This window comes from Grampus griseus (genome assembly GCF_964374135.1).
Source record: "Grampus griseus genome assembly, chromosome: 16".
In the NCBI taxonomy this organism is placed as follows: domain Eukaryota; kingdom Metazoa; phylum Chordata; class Mammalia; order Artiodactyla; family Delphinidae; genus Grampus; species Grampus griseus.
The window spans coordinates 26,592,473-26,620,046 of record NC_139010.1 but is presented as its reverse complement, the minus strand read 5'-3'; the positions used below and the strand labels follow the sequence as shown (position 1 = coordinate 26,620,046).

Here is a 27,574-nt window from a genome sequence, read left to right as displayed (position 1 = left end):
ATCTTAAATATGTTCATAGAGCTAAAGGAAACCATAGACAAAGAACTGTAGGAAATAGGGAGTATTATGTATTAATAAATAGAGAATACCCATAAAGAAATAGAAACTGTCAAAAAGAATCGAGTAGAAATTATTGAGCTGAAAAGTAAAGTAGATAAAATGAAAAATTTACTGAAAGAGTTCAACACAGATTTGAGCAGAAAGATAAAAGGACCAGAAACTTGGAGATAGGTCAATTGATGTCCAGTCTGAGGAGCAGAGCAAGAAGAATGAATAAAAATGAATAGAGCCTAAGATACTTGTGGGACAATATCAAGTGTACCAACATATGCATATTAGGAGTCCCAGAAGGAGAAATGAAGACATTTCTAGATAATCAGAAGTGGAGGAAGTTTGTTGCTAGTAGACATTCCCTGTAAGAAATGCTAAATGAAATCCTTTAGGCTGAAATGAAAGTATCCTGGATAGTAACCAAAGTCATACAAAGAAAAATTTTAAATGATAAAGACCAGTAAAGGTAACTACATAGGGAGATATTAATATTGTTTTATTTTTGGTTTTTAACAATCTTTTTTTTCCTGTATGATTTAAAAGACAAATTTGTAAAACAACAATTTAAATATGTTAATGTTGATTCAAACTAGATTATTTTCAATTTAAGATGTTAATTGTACTCCTCAGGTTAACCACTAAGAAAATAACTAAAAAATATACAGAAAAGGAATTGAGGAGGGAATAGAAATAGTACACTAGAAAAAAATCAATCAAACACAAAAGAAGGCAAGATTGGAGGAATTGAGGGACAAAAAAAGATATGACATATAGAAAACAGATAACAAGATAGAAGAAGCAAGTGCTTTCTTATCCTTAATCACTTAAAATATAAAAGTATACTCACCAGTTAAAAGACAGAGATTGACAGGAGAAGAAAATATGATCTAATTCTATATTGTCTACAGGAAACTCACTTTAGATCCAAGACACAAATAGGTTGAAAATGAAGGAGTACAAATAGGTTGGAAATGAAGGGTACAAATAGTAACCAAAAGAGAGTTGAGGTGACTATACTTATATCAGACAAAATAGACTTTAAGTAAGAAATTGTTGCAAGAGACAAAGAAGGACATTGTGTATTGATAAAAGGGTCAGTTCATTAAGTAGTTACAACAATGCTAAATATATATACCCACCAAATGAAAGACCCCAAAATATGTGAAAGGCTGACAGAATTGAAGGGAGAAATAGTTCTACAATAATGGTTGGAGACTTCATAACCCTTTTCAGCAATGAACAGAACATTTAGACAGAAGATCTTTAAAGAAATAGAAGACTTAACACTGTAAACCAACTAAACCTAATAGACATGCATAGAACACTCTACTCGAGCGTTAGAATACATTTCTTCTCAAGCACACATCAAATATTTTCCGGAATAGACAGATAGACCATATGTTAGGCTACAAAACAAATCTTAATAAATTTTAAAAGATTAAACTCATACAAAATATCTTTTCTGATCACAACAGAATGAAACTATCCATCAATAACAGAAGGAAAAATAGAAAATTTATGAATATGTGAAAATAAAACAATACATTCTTAACCAATGGCTCAAAGAAGAAATCACAAGAGAAATTACAAAATACTTTGAGATGAATGAAAAAGAAAACAGAACTTAACAAAACTGATGTGATGCTGCAAAAGCAGTGGTCAGAGGGAAACTTATAGCTGTAAACACCTACATTTAAAAAGAATAGGGCTTCCCTGGTGGTGCAGTGGTTAAGAATCCACCTGCCAATGCAGGGGACATGGGTTCGAACCCTGGTCTGGGAAGATCCCACATGCCACGGAGCAACTAAGCCTGTGTGCCACAACTACTGAGCCTGCGCTCTAGAGCCAGCGAGCCACAACTACTGAGCCCCCGTGCCACAACTACTGAAGCCCACACACCTAGAGCCTGTGCTCCACAATGAGAGAAGGCACTGCAATGAGAAGCCCGCGCACCGCAACGAAGACCCAACACAGCCAAAAATAAATAAATAAAATAATAAATAAGTTAAAAAGTAAATAAAATAAAAAGAAGAAAGTTCTCAAATCACTTTCCTAACTTTACACCTTATGGAACTTAAAAAAAAAAAAAAGAGCAAACAAAACCCGAAGATAGCTGAAATAAGGAAATAATGAAAGTTAATGCAGAGGTAAATGAAATGGAGAATAGAAAACAATAGAATCAATGAAACAGAAAGTTGGTTCTCTGAAAAGATCAACAAAATTGAGAAACATTTAGGTAGACTGACTAAGAAAAAAAGAGAAAAGAAGCCAATAACTAAAGTCAGAAATGAAAGTGGGGACATTACTACCTACTTTACAGAAATAAAAAGGATTATAAGAGAATACTGTGAACAATTATATTCCAACAAATTGGATTACCTAGATGAAACAAATTCCTGGTAATACACAAACTGCCAGAAGTGAAAAAGAACTCTAACAACTTAACAAGAAATTAACAAATGGGCAAAGGACTTGAATAAACATTTCTCCAAATAAGATATACAAATAGCCAGTAAGCAGATGAAAAGATACTTAATGTCATTAGTCATGAGAGAAATCCAGATCAGAACCAGGATATACCATCTCACAGGTTGGCTCTAATTTAAAAGCAAACAAGTGTTGGTAAAGATGTGGAGAAATTGAAGCCCTCATATGTTGCTGGTGAGAATGTAAAATGGTGCAGCCACTATGAAAAACAATTTCTCAGAAATGTAAGTAAAAAGTTACCATATGACCCAACAATTGCACTACTAGTATAAACCCAAAAGAATTGAAAACAGGTATTCAAACAAGTCCTTGTATATGAATGTTCATAGTAGCACTATTCACAATACCCAAAAAGTAGAAACATCCTAAATGTCCTTTAACAGATGAATGGATAAACAAATTGTGATACATACGTACAGTGGAATATTATTCAAATGTGGATGAACCCTGAACCAGGCACAAAAGGCCACATATCATATGATTTCTTTTTTTTTTCATTTTTATTTTATATTGGTATATGATTTCATTTGTATGAAATATCTAGATAAATCCATAGAGACAGAAAGCACGTTGTTGGTTGCCAGCAGCTGGGTTGGGGGAATGAGGACTGACTGCTTAATGGATACAAGGTGGGTTTTTTTGTTTTTATTTTTGTTTTAGAGTGATGAAAATATTTTGGAACTAGGTAGAGGTGGTAGTTACGCAACACTATGAGTGTACTAAATGCCACTGAACTGGACACTTTAAAATGGTTATTTTATGTTATTTGAATTTCACCTCAATTTAAAAAGGGAATAAAGAATATATAGTCAGTTCTCATTATTTGCAAATTTTGTATTTGCAAATTTGCATGCTCACTAAAACTTACTTGTAACCCCATAATCAGTACTTAATGGTACTTTTGCAGTCATCTGTGGTTATGTGCAGTGCAGCAAAAAGCTTGAGTCACCCCATGTACATGTTCCCAGCTGAGGTCAAACAAAGTAATGCTCTGCCTTTTTGTTTCAGCTTTCATATGTGTCCTTTGCTTTGTTTATTTAGTGCCATATTTTTAGAATTTTTGTGCTTTATCTTGGTGATTGCTGTCCCTCTTCCACCTGCTCCATGTACTATCGATGTGCTGTCTAGTGTTCTTAAACATAAGAAGGCTATAATGTGCCTTAAGGAGAAAATGTGTGTGTGAGATAAGCTTTCTTCAGGCTTGAGTTGGCCGTGAGTTCATTGTTAATTAATCAAGGATATATATAGAGAAAGAATGAATCAAATATATATATAGATATATCAAATATGTATGGAAGGAGGGGAGAGGAAAAAAGGTGTCTCTAAAAAAAAACACATAAAATAAGGTTATGTATTGATTGGTTTAAAAAAAAACTTGTGACCAGAGGATCATAGGAACCTAACCCTGTATTTCCCCTAGGAGTAATAGGTCAATATTCACTGATTCTTTGTTCATGGCAACTTTATAGAACATAACTCTCACAATTAGTGAGAATCAATCATATATGTTACAGTAGTAGGCTATGAAAAAGAAACTATGCATTATAAGGAAGGCATCCTAAAGGGGGTGGCATTTGAGATGGGTTTCGAAAAGTGAATAATAATAGTTATTATTATATTATTATATTATATTATTATATTATTATCATTGTATACACGAGTGGGCAGAGGCATCACTCAAAGTGAGTAAATTATGTGGGCATCACTCAGAGTGAGTAAACTGTGTGGTCAGAAATACAGACATGTGAAATAACAATGTGAGCTTGGGGAACCAGAAACAGTTATGGTGTTTTCTAACCAAGGAATTTATAATGTTTTGCCCATGTTTATTTTTATTTATTTAATATAAATTTATTTATTTATCTTTGGCTGTGTTGGGTCTTCATTTCTGTGCGAGGGCTTTCTCTACCTGTGGCAAGCGGGGGCCACTCTTCATCGCGGTGCGCAGGCCTCTCACTGTTGCGGCCTCTCTTGCTGCGGAGCACAGGCTCCAGATGCGCAGGCTCAGTAGTTGTGGCGCATGGGCCCAGTTGCTCCGCGGCATGTGGGATCTTCCCAGACCAGGGCTCGAACCCGTGTCCCCTGCATTGGCAGGCAGATTCTCAACCACTGCGCCACCAGGGAAGCCCCTGCCCATGTTTATTAACATTCATATATCTCTAGGAAAAATGAAATCTTCAAAGGTGCAGGAAATTTGCCGTATATTTAAATTTTTTTCTTAGGGAAATTTTCAAACATAGAAAGTACAGAGAGTAGTATAATGAACCCATATGTACCTGTTACTTAGATTCAACAGCTATGAACACGTGGCCAATCTTATTTCATCTATAACCTTTTTACTTCCTCTCCTCACCCCAGATTGTTTTAAAGCCAATTTAAAGCAATTTTAAAGACACCTCTGTATGTGTCTCCAAAAGATAAATACTTAAAAAAAAAAAAAACAGTAGTACCAGTAATAACAATAATTTTAAAATATTACAGTAATTTCTTAATAGCAAATATCTAGGCATCGTTCAAATTTCCCTATCTAAAATATATTGTTTACAGTTGATTTATTCAAATCAACCTCCAAAAATGGCCACACGCTATGTTTGATATCTCTTCAGTCTTTCTTTATGGGTTTTTCTCTCTCTCTTTTTCTTCTTGCCATTTTTTCCTTGCCATTAAGCAAGACCAGTTTTATGCCTTGTTTCACGTCTCTCAGCCCACCTTTTACCTTTTGCTTAGATTGTTGCTGCAGCATTTATCAGGATAGAGATACAGCCTAACAGGAAAGACCCTCAGCTACACTATGTGTCTCTTGTTTCTGCTATAGAGCATCTCTGCTGCTATAGCATGGGTCCCCTTCGGGAGCCTGCTCAACCGTGTTGGCATGTGCACACATACAGAGGTATAAAGGACTTTACTCTTTGTTGAGACTTGGTGCATAAATACTCTCCTCTCCACTGTCTTGGATGGTCAATTCTGAGGATACAAACTATGTGGTTTCTTGGGTGGGCTAAGGAGTATTGAGCCCTAGTTTTCTACAGCAGTAATCAGCTCAATGACACACCCTTGAACTGGCTTTCCTTCCTTTCCTGTTTCACTTTTCCTGGTCCTCCTGCACTGGCTCTCTACTTTTGAAACTCAAACTGTACATCATTTATTTGTGAAAGAATGTAAGTCATTTATATTCTAGAATTTCCCACATTTTGGATTTTACTGATTGTATCTCCATGGTGTTATTTAATATGTTCCCCTATACTTTGTATTTCCGCCATGTAGAAAAATATGTAGAAAGCAGCTGAAAGAGAATATACCAAAATGTTAACTCTCTGAATGTTGAAATTTTGAGGAATTATTTTATTCTTCTTTGACTATTCCTTGTTCCTTTATTTTCTAATAAACTTCACATGCATTCATTCAACAAGTATTGATCAATTAGCTCTGCTATGGGTTAGACACTATTTTATGTGCAGGGCATGCAGGAATGAATAAAACAGACAAAAATTTCTTCCTTTATAGAGTATACAATCTTTTATAATCAGAAAGAAGGTATATAAAGTTTCCATTAATTGCATTGAATTTTAGATTTTGAGCCTTTTGAATTAGTTTTAGCACCTTGTTTTGTGACATGTGGAAGGAAGGATTAAAGAAGACTTGTGTAAGACAGAAAAAAGGATTGCAAGATATATTCCTGGGTTTTATGATGGTAAAGTATTTTGTACTTGTCAAATTATTTCTAAAACCAGATGAAATCTAATATGTAACAGTAACTTTAAATAAAACTGTACTTTGCTTCCAGTGTGACAGTGAAAATGAAGCAACACTTTAGGTAGTTTACTAAAGATTATCTGGACATTTAAGGAAGTTTTTTTTTTTTTTTTTCCTGTGGAAATCATTATATACTCTAATTGCTTACACACATTTTGGCATTTAACTTTTTAATTTTGTTTTTTTAATTATTGAAAGACCTGTCACATGGACAGAATAGTTACTAAATGTCTAATATACCAAGCACATTTCTGGTTTTCATAAAAAGCCAGAATAATGAATGATTGCTTTTCTTTTAAGATAATAATCATGAGGGAAAATTGTAGTATATTAAAATGAGATTTAATGGAAAATTTGGCTTCATTTTTGTTTGCTCATGAACACAGATTTCCACAAATGTTGATGTAGCAGAAGTAAAAATATGTATTATTCCCATGTGGGTTGAAATAAAGAAAAGAGTGAGGCTGTAATTCAAATTGTAATTTGATTTTCTATCATCAGATGGCTGGACTCTAGCCAGTAGCTCATATTTCAACTTTGTTTTGTCATGTCTTTCACACATACCGTATCCCAGGATACCTAACAGATCTAAACTTGTAAGTTTTAGTTTTAGAACAGTTCAAAAATAATCACAAAGCCCTAAAATTAAGCAGTTTTTAAATGAGTGGAGTGCTGATGAATTTCAGTAACAAGCTGATTAAGAATAATTTTGTACTGAATACCAAAAGAATTTAGAGTAGCCATAGGTAAGTAAGAAGGACATTAAAAGGAAAAAATATATATAGTGTATGACTGGAATACATCTCATCTCCCTTTCTGTGCAATCTTAGTGTCATCAAAGTCTCTGGATATAGTGGATAAGGCAGTTGCTTCAAGCTCTGGGTCGTGCTGCTTGTAGTAACCAGTTTTGCATAGCTAGCCAATGACTTGGAGAAGCAGCAGCATGGGGAGAGCTTTTAAAGTACTATATAGAAAAACTTAAGCTTTTGTCAGAGCAAAGCATACTTGAGCTTTCGTCAGAGCAAAGAGGATCTCTGTTTCCTTTCCACCATATCCCACTGGCTGACCTATTCATCTTGATCTGATTTTGTCTCATGAAGACGAAAAGGATGTGAAAAGGGGAAACACAGATCATACTGTGATTTACTTGTCCTGGACTCCATATTCTCTCTAGGATGAGTCATGCCCTTAGTGATACTCTTACTAGAGCACTTTTAGTTTGAGACACATAATTTTACACTCGATTATATACAGTGGTTTTGGTTCAAGGTGGTGTTGTAGGAGGATCCTGAGCTCACCTCCTCCCACAGACACACCAAATCTACAACTCCTACACATCAGGCAAATGAGAAAAAACCCACACCGAAACATATAGAAGAGGCTGAGACACAATTTCACCATAAACTCTACCCCTGTTACAGTAACCAGTGGTCAGGAGAGAACTCACAGACCTGAGCTTCTACCTGAGGAGCAGGAGGTTTGAACCTCAATCTGGCATGCCAGCTTTTGATACCTACACCTGAGAGATGAGCCCCCAGAGCATCTAGGTTTGAAAGCCAAAGAGGCTTGCATCTACAAGACCCACAAGGCTATAGTGAACTGGGGAGCATAGAGTGCTCATGCCCGGCTGCCCCACAGGGCCCAGTGCAAAGGCAGCTGAGTGAAAGTGCCCAGTCTTTCTGTGAAAGAAACCTATTTGCTTATCTTAAAGCATTGGCCTGAGGGGCAGACATCTAATTTAACGCATATCTAGGGGCCTACTGAAATATTCTCCAAAGACAGGCTGGTGGGCTCTGTAACAAACAGAGAAACCATTCTTTTTGTTGTTGTTGTTTTGGGTTTTTTTGGTTTTTTTTTTGCGGTACGCGGGCCTCTCACCGTTGTGGCCTCTCCCGTTGCAGAACACAGGCTCCGGATGCGCAGGCTCAGCGGCCATGGCTCACGGGCCTAGCCACTCTGCGGCATGTGGGATCTTCCCGGACCAGGGCACGAACCCGTGTCCCCTGCATTTGCAGGCAGACGCTCAACCACTGCGCCACCAGGGAAGCCCCAGAGAAACCATTCTTAACTGGCTACCACCATCAGGGCACAGCACAGAGACAGCACACTGAAACACACCTCCAGTGTTTCTGTGAAAGAGGCCCATTTGCTTGCCTTGAGCCTTTGGCCTAAGGGGCAGGCTTCTGGTTTAAAACACATCTGAATGCCGCTGAAATACTCTCCGAAGACTGCAGAGGCCAGTGGGAGCCATCTTTGCGTATCTTTCTGCCTTGCTTGAGGTCACTGGTATCTCCCAGAAGGGAATTTGTGTACATGTCTGGCGTACTGACTTTTGCAGCTGGCGCCCAGGACACATCCCTTGATCACTTGGCTCTGGTGGCCACTGGGGCTTACGTTCTCGGGTCCCGTAGGACTGTAACAAATGGAGAAACAATTCTTAACTGGTTATCCCATTCCCAGGGCACAGCACAGATAACCAGCATGAAATATACCCCAGTTGTTCTGTAAAAGAGGCTTATTAACTTATCTTTATAGCGGTGGCCTGAGGGGCAGGCTTCTAATTAAACACATATCTATGGTCTGACTACAGTCCTCTCCAGAGACTGGGGAGGCCAGTGAGCATCATTTTTGTGCCCTCCCTCTGCCCTGACCCAGGTTGCTGGTATCTATGAAAAAGGAGCTTGTGTACATGTCTGGCTCCCCAGCTTTTGTGGCTGCCACCCAGAGGACACATCCCTTGATAGCTTGGCTCTGGTGACCAGTGGGACTTGTGTTCATGGATTCCATAGGTGGTAGCAAACAAAGTAACAGTTCTTAACTGGCTATCACCCCGGGCTCAGTGTAGAGGAATCAAACAAACACTCATCTCCCAGCCTTCTCCTGAAAGAAGTTTATTTGCATACTTTAAAAACTGCTGCCTGAGGGTCTGGCTTCCAGTCAGCCTGAATCTAGGTGCTGACTGAGATCCTCCCCGTTGGGACACTGATGGCTCTTGGCACTACTGGGAGCCTCTAAGAGCAAAGTAGGAGCCTCAACTACTGGGAGCCTCCAAGAATAAAGTAGGCTACTTGGACAATCACAGAGGCTTGAGGGACAACCAAGAGCTAGGGCAGGGTTGAATGCTAAGGTTCAGCTTCCCCACGAGGCCACTCCTTCAAGACTGGGAGAGGTGGCTGTTTTATCTAATGCCTAGAAACCAACTCAGTTACAAAAAGTGAAGAAATAGAGGAATATGTTCCGAACAAAAGAACAAGATAAAACCTCAAAAAAAGACCTTAATAAAATTGAGATAAGTGACTTACTTGATAAAGAGTTCAAAATAACGGTTATAAAAATGCTTAGCAAGCTCACAGGAACAATGCATGAATAAAGTGAGAATTTCAACAGAGAGATAGAAAATACATGAAAGTACCAAATAGAAGCCACAGAATGGAAAAACAATAACTGAACTGAAAAATACAGTAGAGAGGTTCAATAGCAGACTAGATGAAAGAAAGGATCAGTGAACTTGAGGACAGTGGAACTTATCCAGTCAGAGCAGCAAAAAGAAAAAGAGTCAAGATAGCTTAAGGGACTTATGGGAAAACATCAACAGACCAACAGTCACATTATGGGGGTTCCAGAAGGAGAAAAGAGAAAGGGGTAGAAAACTTACTTGAAGAAATAATGTCTGAAAACTCCCCTAACCTGGGGAAGGAAACAGACGTCCAGATCCAGGAGCCCAGGAAATTCTAAAAAAGATGAACCCAAAGAGACCCACACCAAGACACATAATTAAAGTGTTAAAAGTTAAAGGCAAGGAGAGACTCCTTGCAAGCAAGAAGAGACAAACAACTTGTTACATACAAGGGAACCCCTATAAGACTATCAGCAGATTTTTCAGCAGAAACTTTGTAAGCCAGAGGGAGTGGCATGGTATGTTCAAAGTACTGAAAGAAAAAAATGCCAGCCAAGAATACTTTACCCAGCAAAGTTGCCCTTCAGAATTGAAGGAGAGAGAGTTTTCCAGACAAGCAAAAGCTAAAGGAATTTTTTATCACTAGACTGGCCTTACAAGAAATGTGAAAGGGACTTCTTTAAGCTGAAATGAAAGGGCACTATTAATTAACAAGAAACACATGAAAGTATATACAATGAATGTATTTTTGAAACAATTTTGTTCTAATGTTTTTGCCCCAACAAGGTAAGTTCCTTCCATACAAGAACCTTGTCTTCTACTTTTATTTTATTAAAAAAATTTTTTTAGTGGAGTAAAATTACAATGTTGTGTTACTTTCTGCTGTACAATGACATGAATCACCTATATGTATACCTATATCCCCTCCCTCTTGGACCTCCCTCCAACCACCCCCCCCATCCCACCCATCTAGGTTGTCACAGAGCGCCGAGCTGCACTCCCTGTGCTATACAGCAGGTTCCCACTAGCTGTGTATTTTACACATGGTAGTGTATTTATGTCAAACCTAATCTCCCAATTCGTCCCACCCTCCCCTTCCCCACCCCGTGTCTACATGTCCGTTCTGTATGTCTGCGTCTCTATTCCTGCCCTACAAATAGGTTCACCTATACCATTTTATTCCACATATATATGTTAATACACGATATTTGTTTTTCTCTTTCTGGCTTACTTCAATCTGTATGACAGACTCTAGGTCCATCCACATCTCTACAGATGACCCAATTTTGTTCCTTTTTATGGCTGAGTAGTATTCCATTGTATATATGTACCACATCTTCTTTATCCACTCATCTATCGTTGGACATTTAGGTTGTTTCCGTGACTTGGCTATTGTAAATAGTGCTGCAGTGAACATTGGCGTGCATGTATCCTTTATTTTAATTTCCTGCAGTGATGCTGAGTATAGAGCAGGTGTTGGTCAGCTACAGTGAACTTCCCTGTTTCTGCATGGCCCATGAGCAGAGAATATTTTTTACATTAAAAAAAATAAATCACATGAGGAATATTTTGTGCTGCCTGAAAATTACATGAAACTCAAATTTCAGTGTCCATAAAAAGAGTTTTATTGGAACTCATTCATTATGTATTGTCCATGGCAGCTTTTATACTATGATAGTAGAGTTGAGGAGTTCCAATAGAGACTATAAGTGGCCCACAAAGCCTAAAATATTTACTATCTGGCCTTTTACAAAAAAATATTTGCTGACTTCTTGTGGAATAATAAGAAACAAGGGTTTCTTATAGTAAGAAATAAGGGTCTCTGCCCCTGGTTCCTGATACCACTGTCCTTAATTTGGTGTTTATCATTCTTATTTATTTATTTATTTTTATATTTGGCTGCATTGGGTCTTCATTGATCCGTGCAGGCTTTCTCTAGTTGCAGTGAGCGGGCACTACTTTTCATTGTGGTGCTCAGGCTTCTCTTGTTGCGGAGCACGGGCTCTAGGCACATGGGCTTCAGTAGTTGTGGCACAGGGGCTTCACTAGTTGTGGCTTGTGGTCTCTAGAGCACAGGCTCAGTAGCTGTGGTGCACAGGCTTACTTGCTCCCTGGCATGTGGGATCGTCCTGGACTTGAACCCATGTCCCCTGCATTGGCAGGTGGATTCTTAACCACTGTGCCACCAGGGAAGTCCCTGGTGTTTATCATTCTTGATGAAGACTATAACATTCACGTATAGCCATTGTCCTTCCCCAGGGAATGATTGTATTCATCTCCTAGCATTGAGTTTGGACCTAACCATGTGATTTCCTCTGACCAATGAAATGTGAGCAGAAACTATATACACTATGTTCAAGCAAGAGCTTTAATAGTCAGTTTGTGATTTGCTGTGTTCTCTTTTACCTCTGCTATGTTCCAAATAGAGGTTGCTGCCCTGTCAGCCTGGATCCCAGATTCAATACCATGTGAAGCAGAGCTGTAGCCAGTATGATAGATAGGTAGCATGAGCACTATATAAAACCTTCCTTGTTGTAAGCCACTGAGATTTTAAAGTTGTTACTGTAGCATAACTTAACCTTTTCAAGCTGCTACGTTTCCCATGCTTTTTTTATATGTTAAATATTATGTTTATATGTGTGTTTTTGTTGACACAGGTAGCTGTTGTTCTCTTATTTTCACTGCTATATAGTTGTGTATATCAGTTGTTTAAACTTGTATAAATATGCCAGTATTTAACTTACCCATGTCCATGTAGATGAACACTTCCAATTTTGTCACTCAGCTATTGCTGTATAACAAACAGCCATATAAAATGTCAGTGGCATAAAACACAAGCATTTATTTACCTCATGCATCTGCAGGTCACAAAGGGTGTGCTCTGTTGATCTCAGCTGGCCTTGCTTAGATAGGCTAGGGGCTGGCTAATCTGGTCTAGGTCATCTCTGCTTGATGGTTTTGTCAGATTTGTTAGTTTGTTCTATATGTTTCTCATCCTTTTTAAACCAAAGGGCTATCTGGGATATTATCCTCTCATACTGTTGGCAGAGGTGCAAGAAAGCAAGCCAGTGTCAGAAGTTCATTTTAAGGATTGAGTCATTTCATAATTGCCAGTATCCCATTGGCCAAAGCAAATTATATGGCTAAGCCCAAAGTTAAGGGATTTTCCACAGAGGTCAAGGAGGAGGAAGTGAAGATTTGAGAACAAAAATCTAATATGCCAGTGTTTTTTCTGTTGTAAACCATACTGAAGTGAACATTCTTCTGTATGTCTCCTGGTGCATATTTATAAAAAGTTATTTTCAACATGTATACCTGGAAGTTGGACTTGCTGGCCTGTAGGATACCCTCTTCAAATTTGCTAAACATTGCCAAATTGATTCCCAGAGTGGATAAAATAATTTATATTTTCTCCAGGAATGTATGAGTTTCCTCCTTTGCATTCCTGCCAAGACATGGTATTATCAGACTTAAATTTTTAGCAATCTGATGGAAATTATTGTATCTGGTTTTGTTTTGCATTTCATTAGTAACTAGTAAGGCTTATCTCCAAATGTTTATTGGCTGTTCACATTGCCATGTGTATGAATTGCCTATTTATCTTCTCTACTCACTTTTCTATTTGATTTTTTTTTTTTTTTTTTTGGCAGTATGCGGGCCTCTCACTGTTGTGGCCTCTCCCGTTGCGGAGCACAGGCTCCGGACGCGCAGGCTCAGCGGCCATGGCTTACGGGCTAGCCGCTCCGTGGCATGTGGGATCTTCCCGGACCGGGGCACGAACCCATGTCCCCTGCATCGGCAGGCGGACTCTCAACCACTGTGCCACCAGGGAAGCCCTGATTTCTTTTTGATTAGTAAAAGTATTATGTGTATTCTCTATTGGAGTCTGCCATGTAGCAGATATTTATTCCTAGTCTGTGGCCCATCTTTTTATTTTGTTTCTGATATTTTTTAAAATACAGAAGCTGTCAATATTCTCAAACATACCATTCTTCTCCTTGGTTGTTTGTACTGTCTCTTTCTTTTTACTGATTTATTAAGGTATAATTAACATAGAATATCAGCATTATTTAAAGTGTTTGATGAGTTTTGATATACTAATCTCATGTATATGCTAGTGAAACCATAAGCACAATCAATATAATGAACGTATTCATCACCCTCTAGAATGTTTTCATACCCATTTGTAATCCTGCCTTCCCACTTTTTCCCAGGCAAGTCCCAGGCAGCCCATCTTTCTGTCTTCCATATCCTTACTGATTATCTGTCTCCTTTCTCTGTCAATTATTGAGAGAAGGATGTCGATCTCTGACTTTATTTGTGGATTTGTCTATTTATCTTTTCCATTGTATCAGTTTTTGCTTCAAATATTTTGAAACTCTTATTAGGTGAATACACACTTAGGATTATTCTAGCTTCATGGTGAATTGACCCTCTTATCATATAATTGACCCTCTTTATCCTTGCTAATATATATATATTTTTTGCTCTAAAGTCCACATAGTCTGATATTTATGTAGCCACTCGGTCTTTCTTTTGATTCATTTTTCATGATATATCTTTTTCCATCGTGTTACTTGTAACCATACCTGTATCATTGTATTTAAAATGGGTTTCTTATGGACAACATATAGTTGGATCATGTTTTTTATCCAATATGACAGTTTCTACCTTTTATTAATGTGTTTAGATGATTTATATTTAATGTAACTGTTGATATGTTTAAATTTAGGTCTACCTAAATTTAACAAATTTTATTATTTGTTTTCCCTTTTTTATGTTCCTCTTTTACCCCTTCCCTGCCTTCTTTTCAGATTATTTGAAGATTTTTTAATATTTCATTTTAATTGATTTTGGCAGGGGGTTTGACGATACTTCTTTGTGTATCTTTAATTTAATGGTTGCTATTGGGATTATAATATACATAGTTAACTTTTCAGTTTGCTGAGAATTTATAATTTTACCACTTCAAGTGGAATATAGATATCTAACCACTATAAAGATTTCTCCCCAGTTTATGGTGTAGTGTCATATGTATTACATCTACATATGTTGAAAACTCTGCCAGACATTGTTTTAAGTTTTTATTTCAACCATCAAACTAGTCTGTTATATATATATCTAGATATTAGCTACTTCTGTTGCTCTTTATTTATTTCTTAAGTTCCATACTTTCTTCTGGTATCATTTTCTTCTGCCTTGAAGGATAGAACATCTGTTAGAGCAGTTCTGATGGTGATGAATCCTCTACGTTTTCCTTCATCTGAGAACATTTTTATTTTGTCTTCATACTTTTTTTTTTTTTTTTTTTTTTTGTGGTACGCGGGCCTCTCACTGTGTGGCCTCTCCCGGACACGGAGGCTCAGCGGCCATGGCTTACGGGCCCAGCCGCTCCGCGGCATGTGGGATCTTCTCGGACCTGGGCACGAACCTGTGTCCCCTGCATCGGCAGGCAGACTCTCAACCACTGCGCCACCAGGGAAGCCCTTTGTCTTCATTCTTGAAGAATATTTTCACTAAATAAAGAATTCTGGGTTGAAGTTCTTTTCTTTCAGCACTTTAAACTGGCTGCTTCAAAGATTTTTTTCTTTGTCTTTGGTTTTCAGCAGTTCGATTAAAAAAAAATTATCTCATACCTGATGAACTTGAACTGTACTTTTGCTGACTTACATAAGCTGAAAATATAATTATTTTAATAAAATTTTAGAATATTCTTTGGGTACAATTTTTAGGATAAATTCTAGTATTAAACTGAAAAAATGAATCTCTAAATTTTTGAGAGATAGCTGGGACTTCTTAAGTAAAATTGTATAGAGCTTCCATTTACCTAAGCTCTAATTTATAGATATCAAAATGACATATTTGATTGTTTCACTTTTGTCTTTTGGCAAAATGAGTAGCTATCATCTTTAAAATAAGCCTCCTTTTAGATATTCACTCTGAAGCTTAAACTGAGACTATTCTTATAGTATTTCTGCATGTTTACATTATTTTTGTCATGGATTCAAAAAGACAGGCAACTGCCACCATTTAAAAAGATTGTTAGACTTAAAATCAGAAACAATCGTTTAATCCTTTTGAGCGTCAACTTTCTCATTAATGAAAAGGGGGAGATAGTGTTAGCATTAAATGACTGTGAGAGTTCTTTGAAGAGAAGTCTGAGATTCATAGAAAGCACCCTAGGAAAAACGGCATAACATCCAGTGTTTCTAAGCTGGGACCCAAAGAATGAGGGTGGAGAAATGGAAGGATAGTCATTTGATTATATTTTCAAAGTACACATGCTGTGTTTTTTCCTTTCTTTCTCCATACTCTCCCTCCCCCAATAATTTGGCCTATTAGAATCTCAAGAGGAGTAGTGAGTAAGGATAGCATGAATTCTTTAATCCATCCACACTTTCCACACTCCATCCCCAACCAATGTTAAGAATTGATCTAATCCAACCATCTGCTTCATTTGACAGGTAAAGAAATCTAAATGTAATAAGATGAAATAATCATTTCTTCCAACTTGAAATTATGAATCTCTTGGCCTACTTTATGTCTGTATTTGCTTCTATTTATTTATTTAGGCTGCTCTGGGTCTTCCTTGTGGCACGCGGGCTCTAGAGTACACGAGCTCAGTAGTTGCAGCGCACAGGCTTAGTTGCGGTATGTGGTATCTTAGTTCCCCAACCAAGAATCGAACCTTGGCCTCCTGCATTGGGTGCATGGCGTCTTAACCACTGAACCACCAGGGAAGTCCCTGTATTTGCTTTTAAATGAAGGAATTCTCACTACATGCCAGGCTGTCCTTACATGCCCCTCCTTTATTTGGCAGATGCACATGGTAAAATATTTTCCAAACTATAGTGAAGAGCACTTAATGAAAAACACAGATCTGTTCCAATTTCTCCACCCTCCCAGTTATGTCACAGAAGCAATCACTTTAATATTTTTTAACTTTTGAGTTCTTTTGGATATTACGATAATAACTTGTAATGTAGCTAGTCTGAACTGAGATGTGCTATAATTGTAAAATAGACACCAGATTTTGAAAACTTATTGTAAAAAGTAATATGAAATATTTCAGTAAGTTTTTTATTGATTACATGTTGAAATGATGCTATTTTGGATATATTCATTTAAATAAAATATATTATTAAAGTTAATTTTACCTGTTTCTATTTGCTTTCTTTTTAACATTTTTATTAAAGTATAATTGCTTTACAATCATGTGTCAGTTTCTGCTTTATAACAAAGTGAATCAGTTATACATTCTATTTGCTTTCTTAAAGGTGGCTGTTAGAATTTTTTTTTAATAAATTTATTTACTTTATTTATTTATTTTTGGCTGTGTTAGGTCTTCATTGCTGAGCGTGGGCTTTCTCTAGTTGCGCCAAGCGGGGGCTACTCTTCGTTGCAGTGAACGGGCTTCTCATTGTGGTGGCTTCTCATTGTGGAGCATGGGCTCTAGGCATGTGGGCTTCAGTAGTTGTGGCATGTGGGCTCAGTAGTTGTGGCTTCGCAGGCTCAGTAGTTGTGGCGCACAGACTTAGTTGCTCCGTGGCATGTGGGATCTTCCCGGACCAGGGATCAAACCCGTGTCCCCTGCATTGTCAGGCAGATTCTCAACAACTGTGCCACCAGGGAAGCCCCTAGAAAATGTTTAATTATACACGTGGCTTACATTTATTGCTCACATTATATTTCTGTTGGACAGTGTTGCTCTAATTAGTAAGCATATATTTCCCTTAGTTGATGTACCAGGTTTTACTCATGAGATATCTGATCCTAGACTAATTCTCATTCCTTTTTAAAGGACTAGGAAGGTTTTTTCTGGGAATTCTGAGGATTTTCTTTTTCTTGGTATTCTAAAATTTTACAAGCATACAACTGGATTACAAGTAGGTTTTGTTCATTTTGCTTAAATAAGTTCTTTTAATTTGTGTCACTCTTCAGCTCTGAGAAATTTTCTGGTAATACTTTTTGGATTATTTCTTACCTATTTCTGAATGAGAAAAGGTCTTGTATGACATAAGATCTTGTATTGAGTCTCTGTTGCTCTATAATTCTCTCTTCTGTTTTCCATCCTGTTGTCTTTTTGGCAGTGATCCTGAGATAACCTTTTCCTAATCTTTTGACAGTATATTAAGAAATAGGGGGGAGATAGGCAATCATAGTTTTAATTGTCTACAACTCTTTCTTGTTTTCTGTCCTCTTATCATAGAAGCATGTTCTGCCTTTATGACTGGTATCTTTTTGAGTATCTGTGAGGTTTCAAATTAGATTTGTTTTTAAATTTTCCTTTTTGCTGACTTACCTCTTTCTTTTTCAGTCAGTGGTTCATTTTGTTCAGGGCAGGCTTCTAGAAGGTGAAGCATATTTTAGATAAGGAGCGTGTGTAACCAAATGTGTGGAAGCAGAAATGCAAAAAGCTTCCTTTGGGAGCAGTGATAATCCTATCTTTGTAGTACTCTGGGCATAATGAGGTAAGGGTCTGAACTGGCATGAATAAAATGAGAACTGAAAGAAAAGAACTGAGTAATTATGCAAGAAAAATAAGTGTAATTGGGAACTGATTTCTCCACTTTAAAAACTCCCACACCACCCTCTTATTGAACTCATTGTATCCTTCCTTGTAATATTACTATATGTATATGTCTTTCTTAGTAAATTGTGACTCTTCAAGGCAGGGATTGTATCTTACTCATTCAATTTTTTTTTAGGTATTTATTGATCAACCACTGTTCCAAGTACTGGGATAAAGCAGTCAGCAAAGACAGAAAATCCCAGCCCTCAGGAGCACTTAATATACTTGCTTTTATCTTTCATAGTGCTTAGGATTTCACAATGCTAGGGATTCCCAAGGTTAAATTTATTATTTAACCCACCTTTATTTTTTATTTATTTATTATTTATTTATTTAATTAATTTATTATTTATCTGGCTGTGCCAGGTCTTAGTTGTAGCACGCAGGATCTTCATTGCGGCATGTGGGATCTTTACTTGCAGCATGCAGGATCTTTAGTTGTGGAATGTGGGATCTAGTTCCCTGACTAGGGATCAAACCCTTTCCCCCTGCATTGGGGGCATGGAGTCTTAGCCGCTGGATCACCAGGGAAATCCCTTAACCCACCTTTAAAAAGTAATATTGAGATGGTCTATTTATCTGTTTAGGTGTGTTGCAAAATGTCTTCTGATATTAAAGTCTTCTCTCTTTAACTTTATACAAAAAATTATTATGCATTCAGATTAAACTAATATCCCTCACCTTGTTTAGAGGTAATATATATCATTTTGATGTAATGGAAAAGAGCATCACCTTGGGAAGAGTCCAGGGTTCTAGTTTGGCTCTACTGTTGAATAGGTTTGCTCATGAACTTTTACCCTCTTTATCTCAGAGCTTCATATTCTCATATATAAAATAAAAGGTTGGTATCTTTTAGCACTGACACTTTGTGAGACAAAATTTTCATTTCTATGGACTTTGAATAATGTTGTGGCTAAACCATCTAGTACATTTAATTGAATGATTGGAAACAAAACTGAGAGCTGTCATTTCATATGTTTTACCTGAGTTATAATCAGTGACTAAGTATTGTTTTTTTCTCTTTTACAGACTTGGGTCTGGATCAATATACAATAAAACGCTTTGATGGAAAGGTGAGTGAACTATGATACAACGTATATATCCTGTTGTTTACTAAGAAGATTTTTAAGTTCCTCTAGAATTATTTGTGAGAAATTTCTGAATACCTGTTTGTCTTATCAAAAAAGTTAGTTGTTTAGATTGGGAGGCCTGTAAGTGCCTTCAGATGCTTCTACAGAAAAAAATCAAGCAGAAGGCTCTTCTGTGTTTTTCCGTATAGGGTAATACTGATGGGTTACCCGCTGTATATATTAAGGGCTAATTCAGTGTATGTTGACATTTGAATTTTAATTCAATAGCCATTATAAAGGTTAACAAGCCCCCCAATATTACATTTACATTTCTTATAAAAACACCTATCTGATTTGACCTTCCTTAGGCTTTGATAGTATATAGCAATAATCCTAATTAGAAAATTACAGAAGTCCTTACAGCTTTATAACAATTATGAAGAGCACCCCAAATTGCATATAAATTTGCATTATACTTACTTTCAGTTCTTTATTTTATGCCTGAATAAATCATATAATAAATCATTTAGTATAGAAAATAAAACTTTTAATTTTATTATCTCAAAACAGTCAGTTAAACATGTTTACCCCTTTCAGACTGAATTCTCCAAAAAGAAAAAGAAAATATTACACAGGGTCAGAAAGAAAAGTAAAAGGTCAATTTTAAAGAGGAGGAAGAAAGCGCAGAAGGAAGAAGAGTGAGTCAGGGATGGCTCTACAAAGCTTAAAGAGAAGGAAATCAGAAGGAAAATGATGAAGTGGCTGGAAAAGGCAGGATTACAAACAAGGGTCTAGGTGGGTAGAAGTCAGGGTTAGTAGAAACTGATCTTGCAGGAATGTGTCAATCCTGCATCCTTATGTAAAACTACATGTACTGGTAAGGTGAAGATATAAGTGCTAAGGTCTTTTGCACAAGTAGAAGGAATGAATGGCTGCCTTAAGAGCTGCGAGATCTCAGCCAAGGCTTCCAGCCTAAAAATTACCTTTTCTATTCAGGTGGCACCGTGCCTCCATCTGTGGGTATCCTCTTTTTAAAGTCACATATTCTAAAAGAAAGCATGAACAAAAAGAAAGGGAATTTAGATGTTAGGAGACCCAGGTTTAGAGTCCTGGCTCTGCTTTGGGGCAGACCAATCTTCTCTCTGATCCTTGGTGTCTCTGCTTTATGTATGATAAAATACCTTATCCATGTGAGGGGTTGCTGCAGACATTGATGTCAGAGTCTGATTTCAGAGTCTTTGGCAGGTTAGGTCCCTGTCTTATCTGTCTTTATGTCACTCAGAGTCCAGAGCATGCCTGGCACATAAGAGGTAATCAATAAATGTTTGATGACTTGGAAAAAAATCAGTTAATCACATATTTCTTGGAGGTATGACTCATTATGCCACTAATATCTTATTGCAAAATCAATTTTACAGATCACTTTTTTTTTTTTTGGCTACTGAAGGAATCCAGAGTAGCATGAGAATTCAGTCCTCTCTCATAAACCTGGAAACGTGTAAAGAAGTTGAATATGTGCAAGTTAAACAGCAACTTTACATGTTAAAAGGGGAATTTCCATTCCTAGAGAGCTCCCGAATATAAAAGTCCTAATGGTAATTCATGTTTCATATGTGCTTTTAATTTTTTCCTGTTTTGGCCAGTACCTGTCCACTTGATCCTAAAAATTTGCAACTTTTGGCATGACTGATGAGCTCCACGTTTGTTTCAATTGTATTAAATTTATGAGCTCTACATTTCTTATCATTTGTGCCATTTGCATTTTTTTTGATTTCCACTCATTTTTATGAAATAGCAAGAGTAAAATGCAGTAAAACATTAAAGTATTTGTGTACCCATCTTGCTATGGAAACAGAAATGGCAGTGCTTCTATGTTTGGAAGGCAATCTTAGCAGATTATAGTTGCAAGTGTTTATGCACTGAAGCATAAAATTCTGAAATCAGAGTAGGAAAGGCAAGATTTAAGGATATTAGTGTATAATCTTTGAAAGTATGACCTACATGAAAGTCAGGCATATGAAAGTTGACTTCATCCAGGGGAACGGGTTCTGAAAGCAAATAGAGGAATGGGATACTTATATAAGGAGGTATAAAACTGAGCCAGTGACCCTGAGCCAGATAGCTTGTTCCCCTAGCAGAGTGCACAGATTTCCCTTTCATCCATGTTGTAATATGCATGTTTAATTCCTTTGCCAGGTTCTTCATTTAAGTCCTGTATTAATTTCTATCAAATATATTATTAAGGTTTTGTTTTGGAGTGAAGGTTATGTTTCCTAAATAGGATTCTTAAACTTAGTTCACCTCTAGTTTATATCTTTATGAATTGCGTTTTATTTCATATGAAGTCTAAGAAAGTAGTTTCTATACTGTTCTTAAATCTTATATAATGAAGAGTACAAATTTCATTCAGTGTTTAATCAGTTTAGTAGTTTTTCCAGGGATTTTTGCCATGCATCAAGTTCTTCACTCGATAATTATAAGAATCAATGCTTATTCAACTGTCGATCTTATTTTCCTTTGGATCTTCATGACTCTTTTGTTTTCCCAATCAGAAAATCTCAATTCTTGAGTAGCAGTTTCCAGAGTATATAACTCCTAAGATAATATCCTGTTGAAAAAACAGATGTACATGGCAATTATAGTAAATTTCATGCATGATGATTAGAAATTAGTAGAAAGTTAACACCCTCGAGGAATTTCCTTTCAAACTTACTTTGATTTTTTTAATGGATAATTTTCTTTCTCTCTCGCTCTCTTTTTTTTCAACTTGGAAGATGAACTAGTTATAAATTGCTTAGAGAAATATTTATTCTCATCCTCTTATTCCCCCATTGTTTTAACATTAGGCACACCATTTAATTAAGTCCATCATTTGACCAGTAAGAAACACTAGCTTATTTTATTGCCTTCTAGTTGAATTGCACTTTAATGCTTTTGTCATTGAAAGCAAGAACAAATGTAGAAGTAGTATCATCTTCCTGGGGTGTTTTCTCATTTGTACTTGAATTTCATACAAACTCCAAATACAAAGTAGAAAAGAATGGCCCAACTGATATTGACAAATAATTGAACAGTTATTTCTTACTTTGATACTTGTCATCTTTTCTCCTATTTTTTTTGACTAGAAAATTCTCAAGAAGTAAATGAAACATTCCTGTTTCAACTGATAGTCTGTGAAACTGAATTTGATTAAGCAGCTGTTGAATTTGGGGGAAGATCTTTTTCCAGAGCTTATCACTGCCTTATGTTAATGTATGCTAATCCTTTAAGGATGCTTAGCAATTTCCTTTGTAGAAGAGTCTTGCAGTACCTTGTTATTGGCACTTGCATCATTTATGCATTTCACTATCTACCATCTACTAACACAGGCGTATTTCAATATAAAGAAGCTATAGTCAGTGACCTTTGGTTTTAAGAATATATTTTATAGTTAAATGATATTTGTAAAAATATTCAGACTATGTTTAAAAGTTTAAAAACTTCAAAGCTTGAAAGAGTTCAGATTTTCTATTAGAGGATATTTGAAAATTATTATAAATAGAGTGTTAGCACTAGTATATAGATGATAATACAAAATATGGTCTGGCTTTTGTTTTAGAGTAATATATCACAGATTTTTTAGGAATGCACTCTCTCCCTACATTGTCCATGCGTTCTCCTTATGATTTGTTAATGCAGTTATTTCATGAATTTTGGATTATTTCTTTAATGAAAACTATATTTTTTCCTGAGTTTAATTCTTTATCATCCAATAATTGGTCTATAAAACAAAGCACCATTTCTAAGTGGAGCCTGTATTTTACATAATCGTCAAATATTTGTTCATTTAATCAGTTAATTGCTGTCCTGTATTGGTGTGGTTTATCTTAAGTGGTTTATACCCTTCATTATCCTGTTTCTCTTACTTCTCCTTTTTTTCCTCAGCATACCAAATATAGAAATTATGGTTTGTATTTTCTGTTCCTATCGCCTATAATAGACAACTTTCTCCATCTCAAACCCTACCTTTTTTTTTTTAAGTTACAGTAGAAAACTGCATGGTCTGGGTAAAATTGTTTCTAAGCAAAGAATACCAGTATTCCAGAGCTTTGATGTAGTCCTCTTCTCTCTTCTAAAAACTTTAAAGTTCATACTCTTCTTTTAAGTAACAGTGAATTGCCCATTGAAACTAATTGTCTATCATTATCATTCCACCATGTATTTCTTTTTTTGGAAAATAGATTTTTTTATTCTTTCCTTTCTATGAAGTTGCCTTTTTCCCTAACCTCTCCCTGAACATTTCAGAAGTCCTGCCTCTGGAATGAATTTTTTCATTATTTGTAATTACAGTCCTCTTAGGATCTCTCCTAATTTGGGAGAAAGAATTAACATGTGTTTTACTCCCATCTCCTTTATGATACTTACAAGAATGTTTGTTTACATGGAACAGGAAAACAATTTAAATCAAATTAAGATGAAATGGCCACATTGAGGCGAAAGAAATAAAAGTATGGTCAAAGTCTAGAAAAGGAAATACCAATTACAGTGTTTATAATAGAAAAGATATGCAGAAAAAAAGATGGAGCTGTAGTTAAAAAGCAAAGCTTTAATATAACAAAATGCTTTTAATTGCTTACTAGGTAAAAGTTCTTTTAAAAATATTGGTAAATGAAGTTTAAAATTCCATTCCCTTTAAGGGAAAGTCGTGGTTCCCCAAGGGGAGTGTGGACACATTTTTTTTTTCCTGTAATGTAATACTTTTAATGCTTTATTTGAGTTGTGATTATTTACTTCATATCACAGATAAAATATGAGTCTGGAATAAGGTCTAGTATTACTATTACTCCTTGACATGTATAGTAAGTTATGTGAGGGATTTCCTGTCTTCTAAGAGTAAATTGTATTGTAGATCAAACAAAGGTAAATTGGGGAGGTGTTGCTGAAATTCTTATAGGATAGAGTTTGGTGAATCTTCACATTTATTTGAATTGCTTTAATTTTGCTCAAATTTTTATAGCAGGATTGATGTTCTTATGAATTCTGCATTGTTAATTGGGCACATCTCTCTCACTCTTTCTTTTGGTTTCCAGAGACTTGAAACCAGTCAATTCTAAATTCTTGGTGAATTGATGTATTTATTCAGGTCTTTCTATTGATAAATATGAATGTATAGGCAGAATTTTTTTATTTTTGCTCCATGTCTTTTTTTTTTTTTTATCATTTATAAGTTTTATTATTTTCCAAATCTTATTCAATAACAAGTACTACTTTTCAAATCAGAAAAAAAATTAGTAAGCATGAGGAAACCAACCACCTGATGACAAACTTAAATAGTCACTAATTTCACCAATAGATTTGGGTAATTTCAAATTTCCTTGCTAACACAAATTTTGGAATAAGTCACCTTATGTGTATTACTGAATATGTTCATAACAACCAGAGCCAGAAGTGGGATTTGTCATTTGTTAAATTCAGGCAGCTCACCAAGCAGCCCAGACTTAAACATGAGAACAAATGAATTGCTCACCATAGCTTTGTACTCACATCTCAAATGACTGACTACCTTAGGTACATCTTACCTTCTTTCCACATCCACTTTAGCCATTGAATCTCTCCCTGAGATTAAGAAAAGATTTATGATGAAAAAGATAGCTCTTACCATCGGGAAACTCTTCCTCCCCTAGAAATGCCAACCCTTTGCTCCTTGCAAAGATATGCTCTGTACCAGCATTTTATTTTGGACCCCACCTTATCCTAAAACAATGGAGCATCTTGGCTGAGCAGCCCACAGAGGATTCCATCTGCTGCTGGCCAGACAGAAGCTGGGGATTAGGAGTAAACACTGGGAGCCCCAAGCGGATCAGCCAGTGTGTCCCTTCCCCTCCCCTAAGCTTTATGCTTCCTCCCGTGGAGCCTTCTGTACCTTCCAAAGCCCTCAATGAATGGGCTAGAAAAAGGTTCTTTTCTTCCCTTGGCACTTTACTGCCATGCATGTTTCCCTGCTAGCATGGGCTACTCCATTAAGCCTCCTGCCTGTCAAAATTTCTAGACTCAAAGTAGGCACCAGGCTGTATATCTTCATTGCCTCAAACTCCAGAGGACATGTCAAGCCCTCCAAGTCCAATCCACTCCATCAGTACCACAGGGGAGTGGAATGTCTGCTGGTACAAAATGCCCCACATCCCCTCCTTGCAAGCATCCCCAGTCTCCACAAGGGAGTCTCTCAGGGTCCCTTCACTTGACTTCATGGGGAGCAAAAAGTCTTTCACCTCAAGCAAGTACATCCTACAGGCCAAGATTCCAAAGATTATGCCTTCCTTTCTATCTCTATAATTATATAGACCTGGGGGCTTAGAGTTGAGGGTTCCACGACCAGTTTTGTTATTGTAGGTCTTTTCCTTCTTTTGTGTTTCTTGCCTAGAGAAGTTCCTTTAGCAGTTGTTGTAGAGCTGGTTTGGTGGTGCTGAACTCTCTCAGCTTTTGCTTGTCTCTAAAGGTTTTAATTTCTCCATCAAATCTGAATGAGATCCTTGCTGGGTAGAGTAATCTTGGTTGCAGGTTTTTCTCCTTCAACACTTTCAATATGTCCTGCCACTCCCTTCTGGCTTGCAGAGTTTCTGCTGAAAGATCAGCTGTTAACCTTATGGGGATTCCCTTGTGTGTTATTTGTTGTTTTTCCCTTGCTGCTTTTAATATGTTTTCTTTGTATTTAATTTTTGACAGTTTGATTAATATGTGTCTTGGCGTATTTCTCCTTGGATTTATCCTGTATGGGACTCTCTGTGCTTCCTGGACTTGATTAACTATTTCCTTTCCCATATTAGGGAAGTTTTCAACTATAATCTCTTCAAATATTTTCTCAGTCCCTTTCTTTTTCTCTTCTTCTTCTGGAACCCCTATAATTCGAATGTTGGTACGTTTAATGTCCCAGAGGTCTCTGAGACTGTCCTCAGTTCTTTTCATTCTTTTTTCTTTATTCTGCTCTGCAGTAGTTATTTCCACTATTTTATCTTCCAGGTCACTTATCCGTTCTTCTGCCTCAGTTATTCTGCTATTGATCCCATCTAGAGTACTTTTAATTTCATTTATTGTGTTGTTCATCGTTGCTTGTTTCATCTTTAGTTCTTCTAGGTCCTTGTTAACTGATTCTTGCATTTTGTCCATTCTATTGTCCATTCTATCTCCAAGATTTCGGATCAACCTTACTATCATTATTCTGAATTCTTTTTCAGGTAGACTGCCTATTTCCTCTTCATTTGTTAGGTCTGATGGGTTTTTATCTTGCTCCTTCATCTGCGGTGTGTTTTTCTGTCTTTTCATTTTGCTTATCTTACTGTGTTTGGGGTCTCCTTTTTTGCAGGCTGAAGGTTCGTAGTCCCTGTTGTTTTTTGTGTCTGTCCCCAGTGGCTAAGGTTGGTTCAGTGGGTTGTGTAGGCTTCCTGGTGGAGGGTACTAGTGCCTGTGTTCTGGTGGATGAGGCTAGATCTTGTCTTTCTGGTGGGCAGGTCCACGTCTGGTGGTGTGTTTTGGGGTGTCTGTAGACTTATTATGATTTTGGGCCGCCTCTCTGCTAATGGGTGGGGTTGTGTTCCTGTCTTGCTAGTTGTTTGGCATAGGATGTCCAGCACTGTAGCTTGCTGGTCGTTGAGTGAAGCTGGGTGCTGGCGTTGAGATGGAGATCTCTCGGAAATTTTTGCTGTTTGATATTATGTGCAGCTGGGAGGTCTCTTGTGGATCAGTGTCCTGAAGTTGGCTCTCCCACCTCAGAGGCACAGCACTGACTCCTGGCTGCAGCACCAAGAGCCTTTCATCCACAGGGCTCCTTAATTTGGGATGATTGGTTGTCTATTCAGGTATTCCACAGATGCAGGGTACATCAAGTTGATTGTGGAGCTTTAATCCGCTACTTCTGAGGCTGCTGGGAGAGATTTCCCTTTCTCGTCTTTGTTCTCACAGCTCCCAGGGGCTCAGCTTTGGATTTGGCCCCGCCTCTGCGTGTAGGTCGCCGGAGGGCGTCTGTTCTTTGCTCAGACAGGACGGGGTTAAAGGAGCCGCTGATTCGGAGGCTCTGAGTCACTCAGGCCCGGGGGTAGGGAGGGGCACGGAGTGTGGGGCGGGCCTGCGGCGGCAGAGGCCGGCGAGACGTTGCAGCCTGAGGCGCGCCTGTGCGTTCTCCCGGGGGAGTTGTCCCTGGATCCCGGGACCCTGGCAGTGGCGGGCTGCACAGGCTCCCCGGAAGGGCGTGTGGCTAGTGACCTGTGTTCG

At 37.3% G+C, this 27,574-nt stretch overlaps 1 protein-coding gene across 3 annotated transcripts in view; it reads left to right on the top strand.

The window, feature by feature from the left end:
* MICU1 (mitochondrial calcium uptake 1) overlaps window positions 1-27,574 on the top strand; it is a 205,996-nt gene that overhangs the window by 54,620 nt on the left and 123,802 nt on the right. For all 3 annotated transcript variants that reach the window (XM_082673274.1, XM_082673276.1, XM_082673275.1), the window contains one exon: window positions 19,290-19,333. In XM_082673274.1, the coding sequence (XP_082529400.1) occupies window positions 19,290-19,333 (44 nt within the window). Of the gene's footprint in view, window positions 1-19,289; window positions 19,334-27,574 lie in introns of those variants that run through there.